This window comes from Mya arenaria, chromosome 9, assembly GCF_026914265.1.
Source record: "Mya arenaria isolate MELC-2E11 chromosome 9, ASM2691426v1".
NCBI lineage: Eukaryota > Metazoa > Mollusca > Bivalvia > Myida > Myidae > Mya > Mya arenaria.
Genome location: NC_069130.1, coordinates 17998877 through 18013992, shown reverse-complemented (window position 1 = coordinate 18013992; position 15116 = coordinate 17998877). Strand labels below are relative to the sequence as shown.

The 15116-nt window shown below is 35.6% G+C and overlaps 1 protein-coding gene across 1 annotated transcript; it reads left to right on the top strand.

Annotated features, from left to right (window-relative positions):
* Nucleotides 1–8891: 8891 nt before the first annotated feature.
* LOC128245819 (BPTI/Kunitz domain-containing protein-like) lies at nucleotides 8892–10761 on the top strand. Its single transcript, XM_052964043.1, has 2 exons — nucleotides 8892–9018; nucleotides 10439–10761. The coding sequence occupies exons 1-2, from the start codon at nucleotides 8892–8894 to the stop codon at nucleotides 10759–10761; spliced, it is 450 nt and encodes a 149-aa protein (XP_052820003.1).
* The last annotated feature ends 4355 nt before the right edge of the window (nucleotides 10762–15116 follow it).

Here is a 15116-nt window from a genome sequence, read left to right as displayed (position 1 = left end):
CCCTGCATTTGCCCTGTGTCGAACCAAGTTTTGCATTGAGGTTAAGATACAAAAAAAAAATAAAGATAACTTACCAATATGATATATGATCACGATGTTGCATGGTGGCAGTGATTACTGTACTGTAAGGGAAGTTACACTGAGTGGAGTTTGTATCAATAACTGTTACCTTAGACAGGTACTCAGATTATATTTTCTCCAAAACATTGTTTACCAAAATGTAATGAAGGGTACAATATTTATAAAAAAGCTACTGTTTATGTAAACTCCACTTTTTTTGTATGACGAAATTAATTGTTGTAGATCGTTTGGAGTGTTAAAGCTGCACTCTCACAGATTGAACGTTTTGACAACTTTTTTATTTTTGTCTTTGAACGAGCCAATTTTGGCGAAAATCCATGGAAACCAGTTATATAAGACGGCTGACAAAAAATTAGATCGCAGATTTATATATTTAAGTTCAAATTTAAATGTTTTATGCATAAAACATAAATTTTCGAACGAAAATATGCAAATCTGCGACCTTGTTTTTTGTCAGCAATCTTTTATCATTGGTTTGCAGATATTTACGCAAATATTTGCTCTTTCCAACTCAAAATATAAAAAAACGTTGTAAAAGTGGTATTTCTGTTAGAGTGCAGAGCTCTTTAAAACTAAGATATCAAAAGCTGGAACTATTCAGCAAATGTAAATATTTGCTTACAAATCGTCTTTGAAGACCACATTTTCATTAGCGTTAACAACGAAATTGGTCACTAATGGTAAGAGGTCAAACTATCTATCACTTTTGTTAAAGTCATGATGCCCTTGTGGTTTAGGCGTCCGTTCTCTAGTGTTTTCTTGACTTTACTGGCGTGGGTTCGCACCTCAATAGAAATACCTTTTCGTTATACTTTGACTGTATTTTGCCTTCAAATTCTATATCAAAGAGTTATATAATGATAAAATAAGTGTTATCAGATGCATTACCGGGAAAACGTAATTTTGGTCCAATAACTCGTTATGTCGAGATCGTCGGGACCAAGGAAAACGGTTCGAGATAACGAACATTCGACAAATCCGAAATACAAAAAATAGCACCAAACCCAACACATTTGAGTCCGATTTATGTCTTATTCTTACATCCGCAATCTAACGGTCTTGTTATATATTTCCGGCGGAAAAACAGCAAACTCATTATTTAGAAAAGAAGTTATTTGTGTGAATTTTATTTAATTCACGTTTATGTTTGATTTTTGTTAATTCACGTTTATGTAAACACAAACACAGATATAAAACAAACACTATTAAATGACAGGATTCATTTAAATTGGTTTGAAAAAGGGTTTTATGCCTATGATTTTCTACATGCAGTGTAGAGGAAATTCTGTGTAAAGTTACTTTCAATGCGGTCGAATTTCCCCATGATGTCATCGGAATTTTTCACATAATGCTGCTCCTTCTGATGGAGATGGTGGGGTTGGAGTAAATGGTTCTTTCTCGTCGTCTTCTTCCTCGCTTGGGTTTTTGGCGTCGGCTGATCTGGCGTCTAGGAGGTCCCTCATAATATTGCAGTCGTCCAAACAGTCCTTTATTGATATTGTTTGCCCGAGGATGCTTGCGAGCTGCGCCAGTGGTATGTCGTCGTCGGGTTTGGTTTCTTCATATTCTGTGACCGGCTCAGTCGATTTCGAAAACTCTGCGTGCCGATAGCAGTTTGCTATGGTAGCTGGTGTTACATAGCTTCATGCAGTACGCATCATTCTAAGTGCCTCTAGTTTTGTTATTGTGCACTATTGGTTTTGACGATGACTTTCTGGCGACAACTTGCAACATGTAGTAAACGTTCATGTTCCGAATGACACCCTGGTCCATCGGCTGTGTCACACTTGTTGTGTTTGTTGGAAGAAATACCAGTGTGATCGCATGCAAATTTTTGATGTGTAGGTGTGCTTGGCAATTGTCAATGACTAGCCTTATTTTGCGTTGTATTTTTACATTTTTAAACAAGCATCTAGGCTTCTTGGACTTCCCGATGACAAGCAGCGGAAGTTTTTCTGTGCCACTCATGTTGGCACAAATCATAGCTGTCAACCTTTCCTTGCTGACCTTGCCCTCATGACACGGAATCGACTGAAATTGTTTTGTCAGATAATGCCCGATCAAAAATGGCAGTTTAATAGGCATTTAACACATCGTTTATGTGTCTAAAATAGTCTGCAGGGGAACTTGCCAGCTTGTGAAGGCAGCAGCGGATTTGTCGACCGAGTTGGCCTCACTACTGATGTTCTGGTGGACAATGCCATGATGGTTTATTAATGTTCAAGCCAGCTGGATGATAAATCAAACTCAATCTCAGAAATGCCTGATTCTGTGGCTTACCATCTGGCCTTTGTCCTCATTAACTCGCCATCGATAGTGGCATTTTTCCCCTGGCGTTCTGGAAACAATTGAGAAGCGCAGTTTCCACTCTGGGATATTTTGCCCCACAAGCTTTTTTCCCTTCAGACTCGACGTCGCCAGCCAGGTATTTTACCTTGATCTGCTCTTTAGTTTTGAGCCATGTTGTTAGTATGTTTTGGGGAACGCCGTAATCTGGTGCTATCTACTTCTTGGTCTTTCTGATATCCTTCTCGACTTCGATGATGGCTTGGTACTTCTTGTTGTAAAATTTTGATGACAGTTTTCGTTTTGAACACTTACTCCATATGACCGACCCTGATATTCCACCACCCCTCCGAATTTTATACGTGTCCTTCTCTGAATGTGACGGCCAGAGCAGTGGAACTATTTATATACATGTATATCTGAAAAGGTTCAACACACCAGTTTCCGTTCTGTAAAACGAACGGGCTAATCGCAGAATTTATTGCTATTTAAAAACAACGTGTCTTGACATAAAAACGTCTTCATTATACGATTATGTCCAACTAGATGATTTACTGCACAAGGTCTTTGAGTTCTCTTGCTTTCTAATCTTGGAGAAGCCGGAACACGTACAAAGCTGTGACCCCGTCGTGGACCACATTAAAGTATATATACTGTGTAATTTGCCTGGTTTAGATAATATTTTCAGAGATTAAAGAAATGCTCAGCTTATTTTCCATCGTTAAAAGAATAAAGTATTGGTAGTTAATGTCATAGCACTGGGAATATAGTACTTCACGGTGGAGAATCGAGGCGTACTATTCACTAAGGCGTTGAAAAGGCTTTGTTTCCGGTTTCCCGACCTACCTTTTTTTGCCCTGCCCATTAACATTTTTTGCCTTGAAAAATAGTTTTATCAATTGTTTATTTTTTTTATTTTCTAACAATTTCAGTGATGCATATCTTAGTTGTATGGATGTTCTTTACCATATTATTTATCGTTTTTGGTAACAGACAAATCTAAAGACATAATTTATCTATATATATAATTCTCTTGTAACCAATCAATGTAACTTTTGGATTTAAAAGGATTCAAGTTATATATAGAGAGACAATTTGTTTTTTGGTTGTACTTAAATTGGGAAAATTTTGAACACCTTTTTGTCTGAAACCGCTAGGCAGACTCTTGCTATTTTAAATCATTCATCATTTAGTGGTTCGCTACCATGATTGTTCAAATTATGCATCTGGGGTCAAAACTGGCCCTGCCCTGGGGTCACAAGTTTCCTAGAGACTTATATAAGAAATACCTTCAAAATCTTCTTGTTTTAAAATACAAGGCTCATACCTTTGATATTTGTTGTGGAGCATGATATGATGACCATCTACCAAAGCAGTTGAAAAAATGCTCCTAGGGCAAAGCTGGCCCCACCCCTTTTGACCTACTTTTTTATTTTTAAAGCTTCAGCAATGAAATTTGGACCTTGTGTACAGTTTTGCAAACGAACATCATGTTGTCCTCGGATGACCTTGACTGTGACCTTTTGACATACTTTCTTATTTTTGATGCTACAGCAATGAAATCTGGACCATGTGTACTGTTTCTTAAACAAATATTTATTTTGTACTTTGATGGCCTTGTTTGTGACCTCTTGACCTACTTTCTTATGTTTGAAGCTACAGCAATAAAATTTGGACCACGTGTACAGTTTTCCAAACAAGTAAGAATGTTGTTCTCGGATGAATAATTGTGACCTTTTGACCTACTTTCTTAATTTTGAAGCTACAGCAGTGAAATTTTGACCATTAGTACACTTTTGAAAACAAATCTTATTTTTTTCCTCGGATGACCTCGACTTGGCACATATTAAAATAGTTCAAGCAATCTGCTTACAATTTTTTTGTCCTCAGATGTTGAACGCGCAACGTTTTCAGCTAACCAAAACACCAAATGTGAACTATATGTTTGTTGCCTATTACCCACACATAAATGCTTTGGATTGAAAATTACCACAAGATTCATGCCCGTAGGTCATAGGCCCTCATGAGCCTCGTATTATTGTAATAACACAATTACCTCCCATGATGAAGACCGTCGTCTGTAGCCTGTAGCTCATGGAAACCCTGTCTTGGGGCAATGTTTAAAAATCAAATTAATTATTTCTCCCTTCAAATGTTTACGCTTCATTCAAGACATAATTCTGCACTCTTCTCAGAACTATCTAGAGAACGATTTGACTGTTTACATAATCTGAATCACTGAGCGCATATCCATGACAATTACAAATAATCACATATCTAAAGCAAATTATTTTCATTACGCACAAAACACTTCCAGTGATAAATTGCAGTTTAACTTATTTTGTTTAACTCAGGTGGGAGAAAAAGCATCTATCATAGTAGAGCGGCCATGGAAGATACTTATAATTTTACCATGTATCCTTCATCTTTTCTGGGAAAAGTTGGTATTTAAAATCAATGTTTAAAAGAAAACAATATTAAGGGCCATTATAATTTAAGACTTCGTTATCAATTAAAGTATACAGTTCAAAACACACTGTCCTGCATATGTTGTCGTTCAACGGGGAAAATATCAAAACCATTTTTAAATTTATGAACTGGTCCCTTAGTTTAAGCTACATTTTGGACAATATCAAAATATAGTCGTTGAAGGAGGGGAGGTGAGCTTAGCAATTTAAAGATGCACTCTTACTCCCAAACAAGATTTACAACAAATAATACGATTGTTTTAATATATCAGAACGAAATAATAAATGTCGATATGAGACTATAGTAGATCACAGTAAATCTTTTAGAATTCACCAATCATTTAACAAAAAGCGTTTTAAGCTATTAAATACACAGGTATTCATTGATTATGAATAAGAGTGTCACGGTGAATCATGATTTTCAAAAAAAGGTAATTAGATATTTTCTGATCTTGAAATTTAATATGCGTGCGTGATTCCAGTTGTGAAATAATGAAGTATATTTGTATGGGGTTGAGTTTCATAACATTCTTATGAATAGGCTTAAATGGCAGTGATATCTCTGAATGGAATAATCCATATCGTTGATTTTATACGTTTATATATCTCCTCTTAAGTATAAAAGGCGATTGGAATTAGGAATATTGAAAAATTGTTTTACAATATTGAGGAAGAGAACCATCATAAACTTTATAGTTTATGACCAATCCAGAGATACAAACTTATCATGTGTAGCTGCAAAACGTTTTTGAAATGTGTGACTCTTCTCTTTATGCTCGTAGACATTCCAATAAGCTGGTGGAATTTTTACCAACTCTTCAAGGAGTTAGAAACAGTAAAAAGTAATTTCAGAAATTCTACAATGCAGAGTGCTGTCGTGATACTATTAAATCAAACAATGAACACCACCAATTCAACAGGCGAATTACCATGTGCCAACATCGATGCATTCTGGATAAGCGCAGCAGTGTTTGAAAGTTTTGGAACATTACTTAAAATTGTAATTGTTTCTTATCTCTTTTGTAGTATCTGCCAGGAAGATTTATATCGACATGTTAAAAGCCCTATGAAAAGTCTCGGTATGATTCTAGTCTTTTACTTGTATATAATTGCATCAGAAGTGATAGCAATTTCATACAGAGAACTGTGTGTGTGTCCTGCTCCTATTTCGACTAAGGACATTGGAGATACAGTAAAAGTTGCATTAAATGGAAGTGGTGTGGCGGCCTTAAAACTGTTTGTACGTTTTGTGCAAATAGTATCACGTGTAAAAAATGTACATGCGCTAGGCATATTGGGGTTGTTATTTTGTTGTCGTCAAAACAATCAGTACAGTGAAGAATTGGATAAGAAATCCAGTGCCTATATGTGCACGTCTTTCCTGTTGTTTATTATGTATGTGGCATTATTGATAACGGATATGGTTCTAATTTGGAAACAATAACTGTAAGTGTCAGAAGTATAAATCATTACAAACTATCAAACATTTATAATGGTTCTTAAGGTTTAAAATGTGTATTTTGAGGTCCAATCAATTTCATTTGTAATAAAAAAAGGATGTTTACTGCGACTTTATATTTGTATTGTTGTTTGGTTTGCATTTTCATTATATTATTGTCATTATATATTATTGTCATTATATATTATTTCATGCATATCGGTAAATTATAACTTGATCATTTCACTCTGGCTTAAGTATTTTTAAGATATCTTGTAGTGCTCGGAAAAGGCTTATCCAAAAGCTGAACGATAAAGGAGTCCCGCCTTATCAAACAGTTTAGATCAGCGGCCATAAAAACCTAAAAAATTAGAGCGGATTGAAAACCAGCCAGGCCATGGCTATTTCCGACATCGTGTCGTCGAAGAAAACTTCTGAAGTCTGCGCTCCATCCATCTCAAAAGCTTCTTAGGGCCCATCCTCGACATGCCCTCTGGGATATTTCGTAAACACAACATTTAACGGAAACGTGACATTCAACTTTAATAAATATGAAACTAATCCGCTATCTCTAATGCCATGCGGCTGCACACCGCCGTGAACTCGCCACCGAGGAAACAACGTAGGTCTCAGATAATTCCTGATTATGAGAGCAACAGTGAATAAATAAACACTACAAAAACACTGAACACAAACTCCGTAGCTTTTACGCATACATGCTATTATAAGTATATATTTGCATACACAGTATTTGTTAAATCCGTTGAAATTGTTCGTTAATGTACAAAAATATGTCACATGACTAAGTCTCATTCACTTGTATTTCTACGCGATATATTTTTTTCTTTCCACAATGCTTTTGCTTAAATATTTGTTTTGTGCCTTAATAAATGTTAAAAATCTTAGGTTTCGTTGATGGTATAAGTGTTTTTTCTAAAATTAATTTCAATTGCAACAACAAATTTCAGAAAGTAGGGAACTTCTTTGTGGACGTACTGCTCGCGCGAAAAGGAGTAAACTTGACACGGCGGTTATGCCGCAGTTACTTCCCTTCGCAAAGAGGACACGGAGAGGGACTGTCGCCAAACAAGAGTGTATCCAGCAGGAAAATATATTGAAAAAAACACGCTAGGTGCATGAAATAAAAAGAACATTTGTTGAATTCACAGTTAGATCATACTTTATATCACTAGGAGTAACAGAAAAATAATAATTTCTCTCGTGGCTATGCCACTCGTGAAAATATTTGTTGTGACCACTCGTGAAATAAAATACAATCTTACACGACTTAGCTCGACTTTCAGAAATACAACTAGCATTCTCGGATTTATCTAATTAGCACGACTTTCAGAAATACAACTAGCATTCTCGGATTTATCCAATTAGCACGACTTTCAGAAATACAACTAGCATTCTCGGGTTTATCCAATCAGCAAGACTTTCAGAAATACAACTAGCATTCTCGGATTTATCCAATAAGCACGACTTTCATAAATACAACTAGCATTCTCGGGTTTATCCAATAAGCACGACTTTCAGAAATACAACTAGCATTCTCGGATTTATCCAATAAGCACGACTTTCAGAAATACAACTAGCATTCTCGGATTTATCCAATAAGCACGACTTTCAGAAATACAACTAGCATTCTCGGGTTTATCCAATAAGCACGACTTTTAGAAATACAACTAGCATTCTCGGATTTATCCAATAAGCACGACTTTCAGAAATACAACTAGCATTCTTGGATTTATCCAATAAGCACGACTTTCAGAAATACAACTAGCATTCTCGGATTTATCCAATTAGCACGACTTTTAGAAATACAACTAGCATTCTCGGATTTATCCAATAAGCACGACTTTTAGAAATACAACTAGCATTCTCGGATTTATCCAATAAGCACGACTTTCAGAAATACAACTAGCATTCTCGGATTTATCCAATAAGCACGACTTTTAGAAATACAACTAGCATTCTCGGATTTATCCAATAAGCACGACTTTTAGAAATACAACTAGCATTCTCGGATTTATCCAATAAGCACGACTTTCAGAAATACAACTAGCATTCTCGGATTTATCCAATAAGCACGACTTTCAGAAATACAACTAGCATTCTCGGATTTATCCAATTAGCACGACTTTCAGAAATACAACTAGCATTTTCGGATTTATCCAATTAGCACGACTTTCAGAAATACAACTAGCATTCTCGGATTTATCCAATAAGCACGACTTTCAGAAATACAACTAGCATTCTCGGATTTATCCAATAAGCACGACTTTCAGAAATACAACTAGCATTCTCGGATTTATCCAATTAGCACGACTTTCAGAAATACAACTAGCATTTTCGGATTTATTCAATTAGCTCGACGTTTAGAAATACACCAAGTATGAACATTCTACGAGCACTGTCAGTGTCTTGCAAGTTAATGCATGATTGATAGAACTGACAATATTCACCGAAAAATCAAATGTAAAGTACAGAAATAAAGCAATATTATATTTTTGTTCGAAATGTATACTTTTTATATTTTAGATGCCATTCTAATAATAAGCGGTATTCCACATGCCATTCCTAGAATAAGCGATAATACGGAGGCTAGTCCTAAAATGAGTGGTATTCAGTATGCCGGTCCTAAAATAAGCGATAAAACGGACGCCATTCCTAAACTAATCGGTATTCTGGATGCTAGTCCTAGAATAAGCGATAATTCGGAGGCTAGTCCTAAAATAAGCGGTATTCAGTATGCCGGTCCTAGAATAAACGATAAAACGGGTGCCAGCCTAAAATTAAAAGTATTCCGGATGTCAATCCTAGAATAATCGATAATACGGATGCAAGTCCTAAAATAATTTAATATTCTTAATGGCAATACTACAATAAGCGATAATCTTAATGCCAGTCCTTAAATTAGTGGTATTCAGGATGAAAGTACTAAAACAAGCGTTATTCCGGAAGCCAGTCCTAAAATAATCGTTAATCTGGATGTCAGACCTAAAATAAACGTTTTTCCGGATTCCAGGAAGGATGGAGGTGACACTTTCACGTAAACACTTGTTTAACTACATTGTTTCATGTTCTAAACATCGGCTTATGTGCAATGGTCTGAATGAGCTCCATTTACGAGTGGTCTCGGGTAAAGTGTTAATGGACTAAACATTAATTTAAATTACCTTAATTATTGTTACAAAGTATGTGTGTATATAATAGTAAACTTTCCAGTGATATTATTTTCAGCACATTTCAACAACACTGCCCTAAAAAAGTAAAGTAATACAAGATTTGCTGTGTTGAGAGACCGGCGTTTGAACCTAGACCTGACATTAGAATGTCCGTAAACATGGCCCAAGGTTACAAATACTCTTCTGTGTTAACGATCTATAACGCAACTATTCATTAATTCTAAACATATGACAAAGATATTGGAAAAAGTAGTGATTGTTGATTTCGTTCATTTAAATAATACATTAGCTTTCAATTAACACCGAAGAACGGAAATGTGTAGAAAAGGACTGAGTTTTATTATTGCAGCCTTAATATGGACAGTGATATTGGCGGACGGTGGTAAGATGCTTTAAGATGCACTCTTACTCCCAAACAAGGTGTAACACAATTAATTCAAGTCTTTTAATTTACCATAAAGGTTGAATAAATATCGAAAACAATGGTTCGTATGAAGGATACCGTGTTTAATTTCAAAGAAATGTGCAAAAAACTTAGTATTTCTACCTTATGAGACGAGTTTATCACTGTAAATATTTTAGCACGCACCAGTGATTTAAATTTGTGCGTTTTCAGCTAGTAAATACACGGTTACAATCTTGTTATCAGTGAGTAATATTTTCCATAAATGCCTTATTTAGTAAGTAGTAAAAGGTTTATTACTCAAAATTTATGGTTTATTTTTATGTACTGATTTTTAATACGAGTGTCACTTTAAAATTAAATATGTTTTTATTTCACTTTTTGAGAATGTTAGAATCCTATCGACAACATTCATGATGTTGCATGATCGTAAAAAGTAATGTTTTTCACAGACATTTCCAAATGAAAAATATTTTACTGATAAAAGCGTCAGTTTTCGTAGGTGGAAATATACAATCACACCTACTGTAGCCTAGATACATACTTGTAAGGAAACTGTCGTTTCTTTCAGTATGCACGGAGCCGAAAAAGGTCGGTCCATGCAAAGGTGCTATACCAAGATATTATTACAACTCCTCAACGGAGACATGTAAAGACTTCCTTTGGGGAGGATGCAAATCAAACGGCAACAACTTTGGAACGCTAATGGACTGCGAGGACACATGCATCACGTGCAGGCTGCCGAAGAAGAAGGGGCGGTGCCGAGGGCGCTTTCCCCGTTGGTATTTTAATGCCGCCAGAAACCAGTGCCGTAGATTCTTCTACGGGGGCTGCGGGCGCAACGCCAACAACTTCCGGACAAAATATGCCTGCATGAGGGTGTGTGTGGCGTAATCATAACTTGGGCGGTGTCGGTTCTATTTTGTACATATTGCTACTGTAGTCGTCATTGTAAATGGTATGTGTTGGAATATAAACAGCCGCTTGTTATAAGGTTGTGCTAGAGAAACCGATAGCTGGTCAAGTGTTAGTTCACATATGCTATTCTATGCAAATAAAATACATGTACGTGTATAGTAAAAATGATTAGAAGTCAAGATTGCTTTTCATTACTGGAGGGAAATATATAAGTATGTATATATCACTGAAAAATGATACTTTATGGGAGTTTTCATTCATTCATGGACTGTTGTGAAGGTAAAATGTTGCTTATCACGAATAAATCTCTAAATGTCAGAGTGTTTAGATATCATACACAAACAGTGTTTAATATTGTCCAGTAAGAAGGCAGTACTTCCAAAGACATTCTTTGTATATATATATATATTGTTACTTTGATTTGCATTGTAACATGTATTATTGGCTGGGGCCTTTTATTGAATAAAATTGTGTTCGGTCATACTAATAGGTCGAATATTCAACATATTCGTCGTTCATATTAAAAGTGTAACTGTATGGGTAGTCTTTTTATTGTATATTAACCAGACGCTCTAAATGAAAATGACACTGGCAATATTGCTGTAGGACGAACAAGAGCAATTTTCGTCAAGTACTTGTGTAGAAAACCATGGCTGCAATTGACAAAATACTCAATATACTCCATTTTCCAATATGTACACCTCAACTTCCATTCCTTAAATAAACTGACGTTCGGCAGTTGCGTGTATCAATCTAACGCAACATCTTCGGATCAATTTTGTTCGGACTCCACACACTTTGACCAGCCCAATTGCGTTCATACCCCGATAATGACATCAACCCCGCAATTCATTCCTTATTTTAATTCGCAAACACATGTTCCGTGTAAGCTGAAAAAGATCAAAATTTGATTGGAAGTCGGTAATAAAATAAGTTAAACAATAATAAGCGTTTTTATGTATTTGGAGGTCTATACGATGCTCAATCGTTCGTCTGGTCCTCCATATAAACAATAACCTATACTTTTGTAATGTGCATTTTTGTGATGGCGAATGACAATCAAGTATTTTTAAATTTTCTTTTTATCAATTGTACGTATATCGAGTCTAACAAATGCACCAATAAGAGTTTCAAAATTTCAGTCAGTTTATCTAAATACCGTTAAAGGTAGCACATACTTTTTGTTCGCATTTTTATGTGGGCCAATGACAATCGACGACTTTACAAATTTTCTATTAATTCATTTTATGTACATCGATTCTGATGAATGTACCCAAAACACCAAAATAAGTTAGAGAGTTATAACATATACTATGTTTAATCATAGGAACTAATTTATGTGTGTGCGTGCGTGTGTGCGTGCGTGGGTGCGTGCGTGCGTGCGTGTGTGCGTGTGTGCGTGTGTGTGTGTGTGAAAAGTATTAAAGAAGAGTTAAGTCAAATGAAACACTGATTTCATATCCTTTAGCTGTAGTTGTCTATAGCAAATTATAAAAGACTATTATATTTATAAAAACGTTTGGTCCGGTGTATGTCTTATATTATTGTCCTCTAAAGGTTATATTATTAAATGCGATTGAGCTTGGTCAGTTATGAATCAAGAATGATTCACTAGTCTACAAATACAAATGGTATAAATAGATCATGTATGTACGCTCAAAGTCTTGGGGGTGTTGTTTTGTTGTCAAAAGCATCCATACAGTGGTAAATCTGAGAACAATTGCTATCTTTTGAACACTGACTTCAAATCCAGCTGAGCTTTAGATGCCTAAAATAAATTATAAAAGAATATTTCTTTATATGTATTTAAATGTTTGGTTCGGTGTCTGTCCTATACTATTAACTTCTATGAGCTGAGACAATTATGAAATGAATCACTGGTCTTTACCAATGGTATAAATATATCATGTTTTTGAGATTATTCATGTTTTTTTTTTAAATGACAATCGGAGTTTTTATGGTATTGGAATTCAATATGAGTGATTATGCAATAATGCAATGTTTTAATTTAGTAGTAAAAGAATACTTATAAATAGATTTCATTTTATACAGACTGATAGTTTGGGATCCCTGAATGTAAAATTATATAGACATTTATATATGTATATATATGATATATAATCATTCATTGATTTTGACGTAGTTGGCATTAGGTATTGTGTCCATTGACTTTGGACTTTGATTGTTTATTTATCAACACCTTATCAACGCGATTGCGGTTGTTAAAATCAATCTCAGTTATGCTTTTTCTTGCAGAATTCTGTGAATTTACTAAGTCAGACAACTAACAACACGAAATCCACAGTTGAAATACAATGACGTTAACTGTAGTCTGTCATGGTTCGTTATGAGTATTCGAACCAATATTTGAACTTCAGTATAGTTGTGCTCTCTAATTTGTATTTGCAACGACAAAGGATAACAATCGGAATTTCTATGGTCTTTGAATTCCAACTACGTGAATATGCAATAATGAAATATTTGAATGGACAATTATGTTATAAAGTACTTGTTAATATATTTAAAATGTTTACAGTTTAGGAACCCTGAATGTTAAATTCCATGTATCAAGAGTAATTAAAAACATTTATTGAACTCCTTCACAGTATAAAAGACGCGCTGAATTATTTTAGAAATATGATATCGATACCTTTGCCCTTATTGTCAGACATGAGAACAACAGTTGAGAAGGATAGAAGCGAAAGAAGGGAATGGAATAAGAGGTGGGATGGAAGTGAAAATAGAAAGACAAGAAAATTTAAGGAGGGGATGAAGAGAATGGGTAGAGGAGAAGAAGGGGGAAATAGAACAAGAGGAGAAGGGATAGAGGAGAACAAGGGGAAGAGGAGAAGAAGAGGAAAAAGAGAAGAAGGGATAGGAGAGAAGAAGAGAAGAGGAGCAGAAAGGGGAAGAAGAAGTGATAGAAGGGAAGAAGGAGAAGAACAGAAGAAGGGAAAGAAAAGAAGAAGGGATAGAGGAGAAGAAGGGAAAGTGAAGAAGAATGGATAGAGGAGAAGAAGGGGTAGAGGAGAAGAAGGGATAGAGGAAAAGAAGGGATAGTGAAGAAGAAGGGATAGAGGAGAAGAAGGGATAGAGGAGAAGAAGGGATAGTGAAGAAGAAGGGATAGAGGAGACAAAGGGATAGTGAAGAAGAAGGGGGAAGAGGAGAAGAAGGGGGAAGAGGAGAATAAGAGAAAAGAGGAGAAGAAGGGATAGTGAAGAAGTAGGGATAGGGGTGAAGAAGGAATAGGGGAGAAGAAGAGATGGAGAAGAAGGGATAGAGGAAAAGGGATAGAGGAGACAAAGGGATAGTGAAGAAGAAAGGGGGAAGAGGAGAAGAAGGGGTAGAGGAAAGGGGTAATGAAGAAGAAGGGATTGAGGAGAAGAAGGGGTAATAAAGAAGAAGGGATAGAGGAGAAGAAGGGGTAATGAAGATGAAGGGATAGAGGAGAAGGGCATTAAGAGAGAAGTTATATCCACGAGAATGTTTCTTCTTATATTCAAACATTACATTTTTACTAAATTGGCCATACAGTCCAAACTCGCTATGTCGACGTCGGATATCTCGACTTTCTGGTTATGTGAACTTTTTTCTCCGGTCCCGAATTTATTCCTTCTTATTCTATATAAAATAAATCTGCTTGTGTCGATTTTTCTATCTCGATTTTTTTGCTATGTCGACCACCTATTTTAGTCCCATTGATCGAATTTCATACGTTTTACTTGTCCCTTATGTCGAACTGTAGATCAAGTTGTAGGTGCTAAAATTGTCATGAAGGTTTGCGGCATGTCGCTAAATTATCGTGCGTGTCAAAACAACAAACTTTCATAATTCGAGGTTAACTGGTTAGTGTGAATAATTAAAGTTCTCTGTTTATGTGTTTGATTAAAGAGACATTTATTGACCAAGCTATACATTGAAAAGCACATTTAAATCGACAATGACATCAATAAAATTCGACATGTTTCGTGACGAAGTAATTTCTCTTTACTGCATGCAGAAAACAAACGGGCATATCATATGTGCTTTACCGTTTTCTTAAATATAAAAGTGTATATAATTGTGGTTTAATATTTGATATGTGTAATCCAATAACGTGAATAAAATTAATTTTGCACAAAAAATAGTTTTAAATCACTTTATTCTTGCTGTGTCCATGACCATAACAAGACCGTTCAATTCAAGTTGGATGTCGAACATATATCAAACTCATATGTGTTTGGATTGGTGATACATTTTTGTAATTCGGATGTGTCGAATGTTCGTTATTTCGACTTTTTTTCCCCTAGGTCCCGACAAAGTCGACATAACGAGTTTCGACTGTATATAA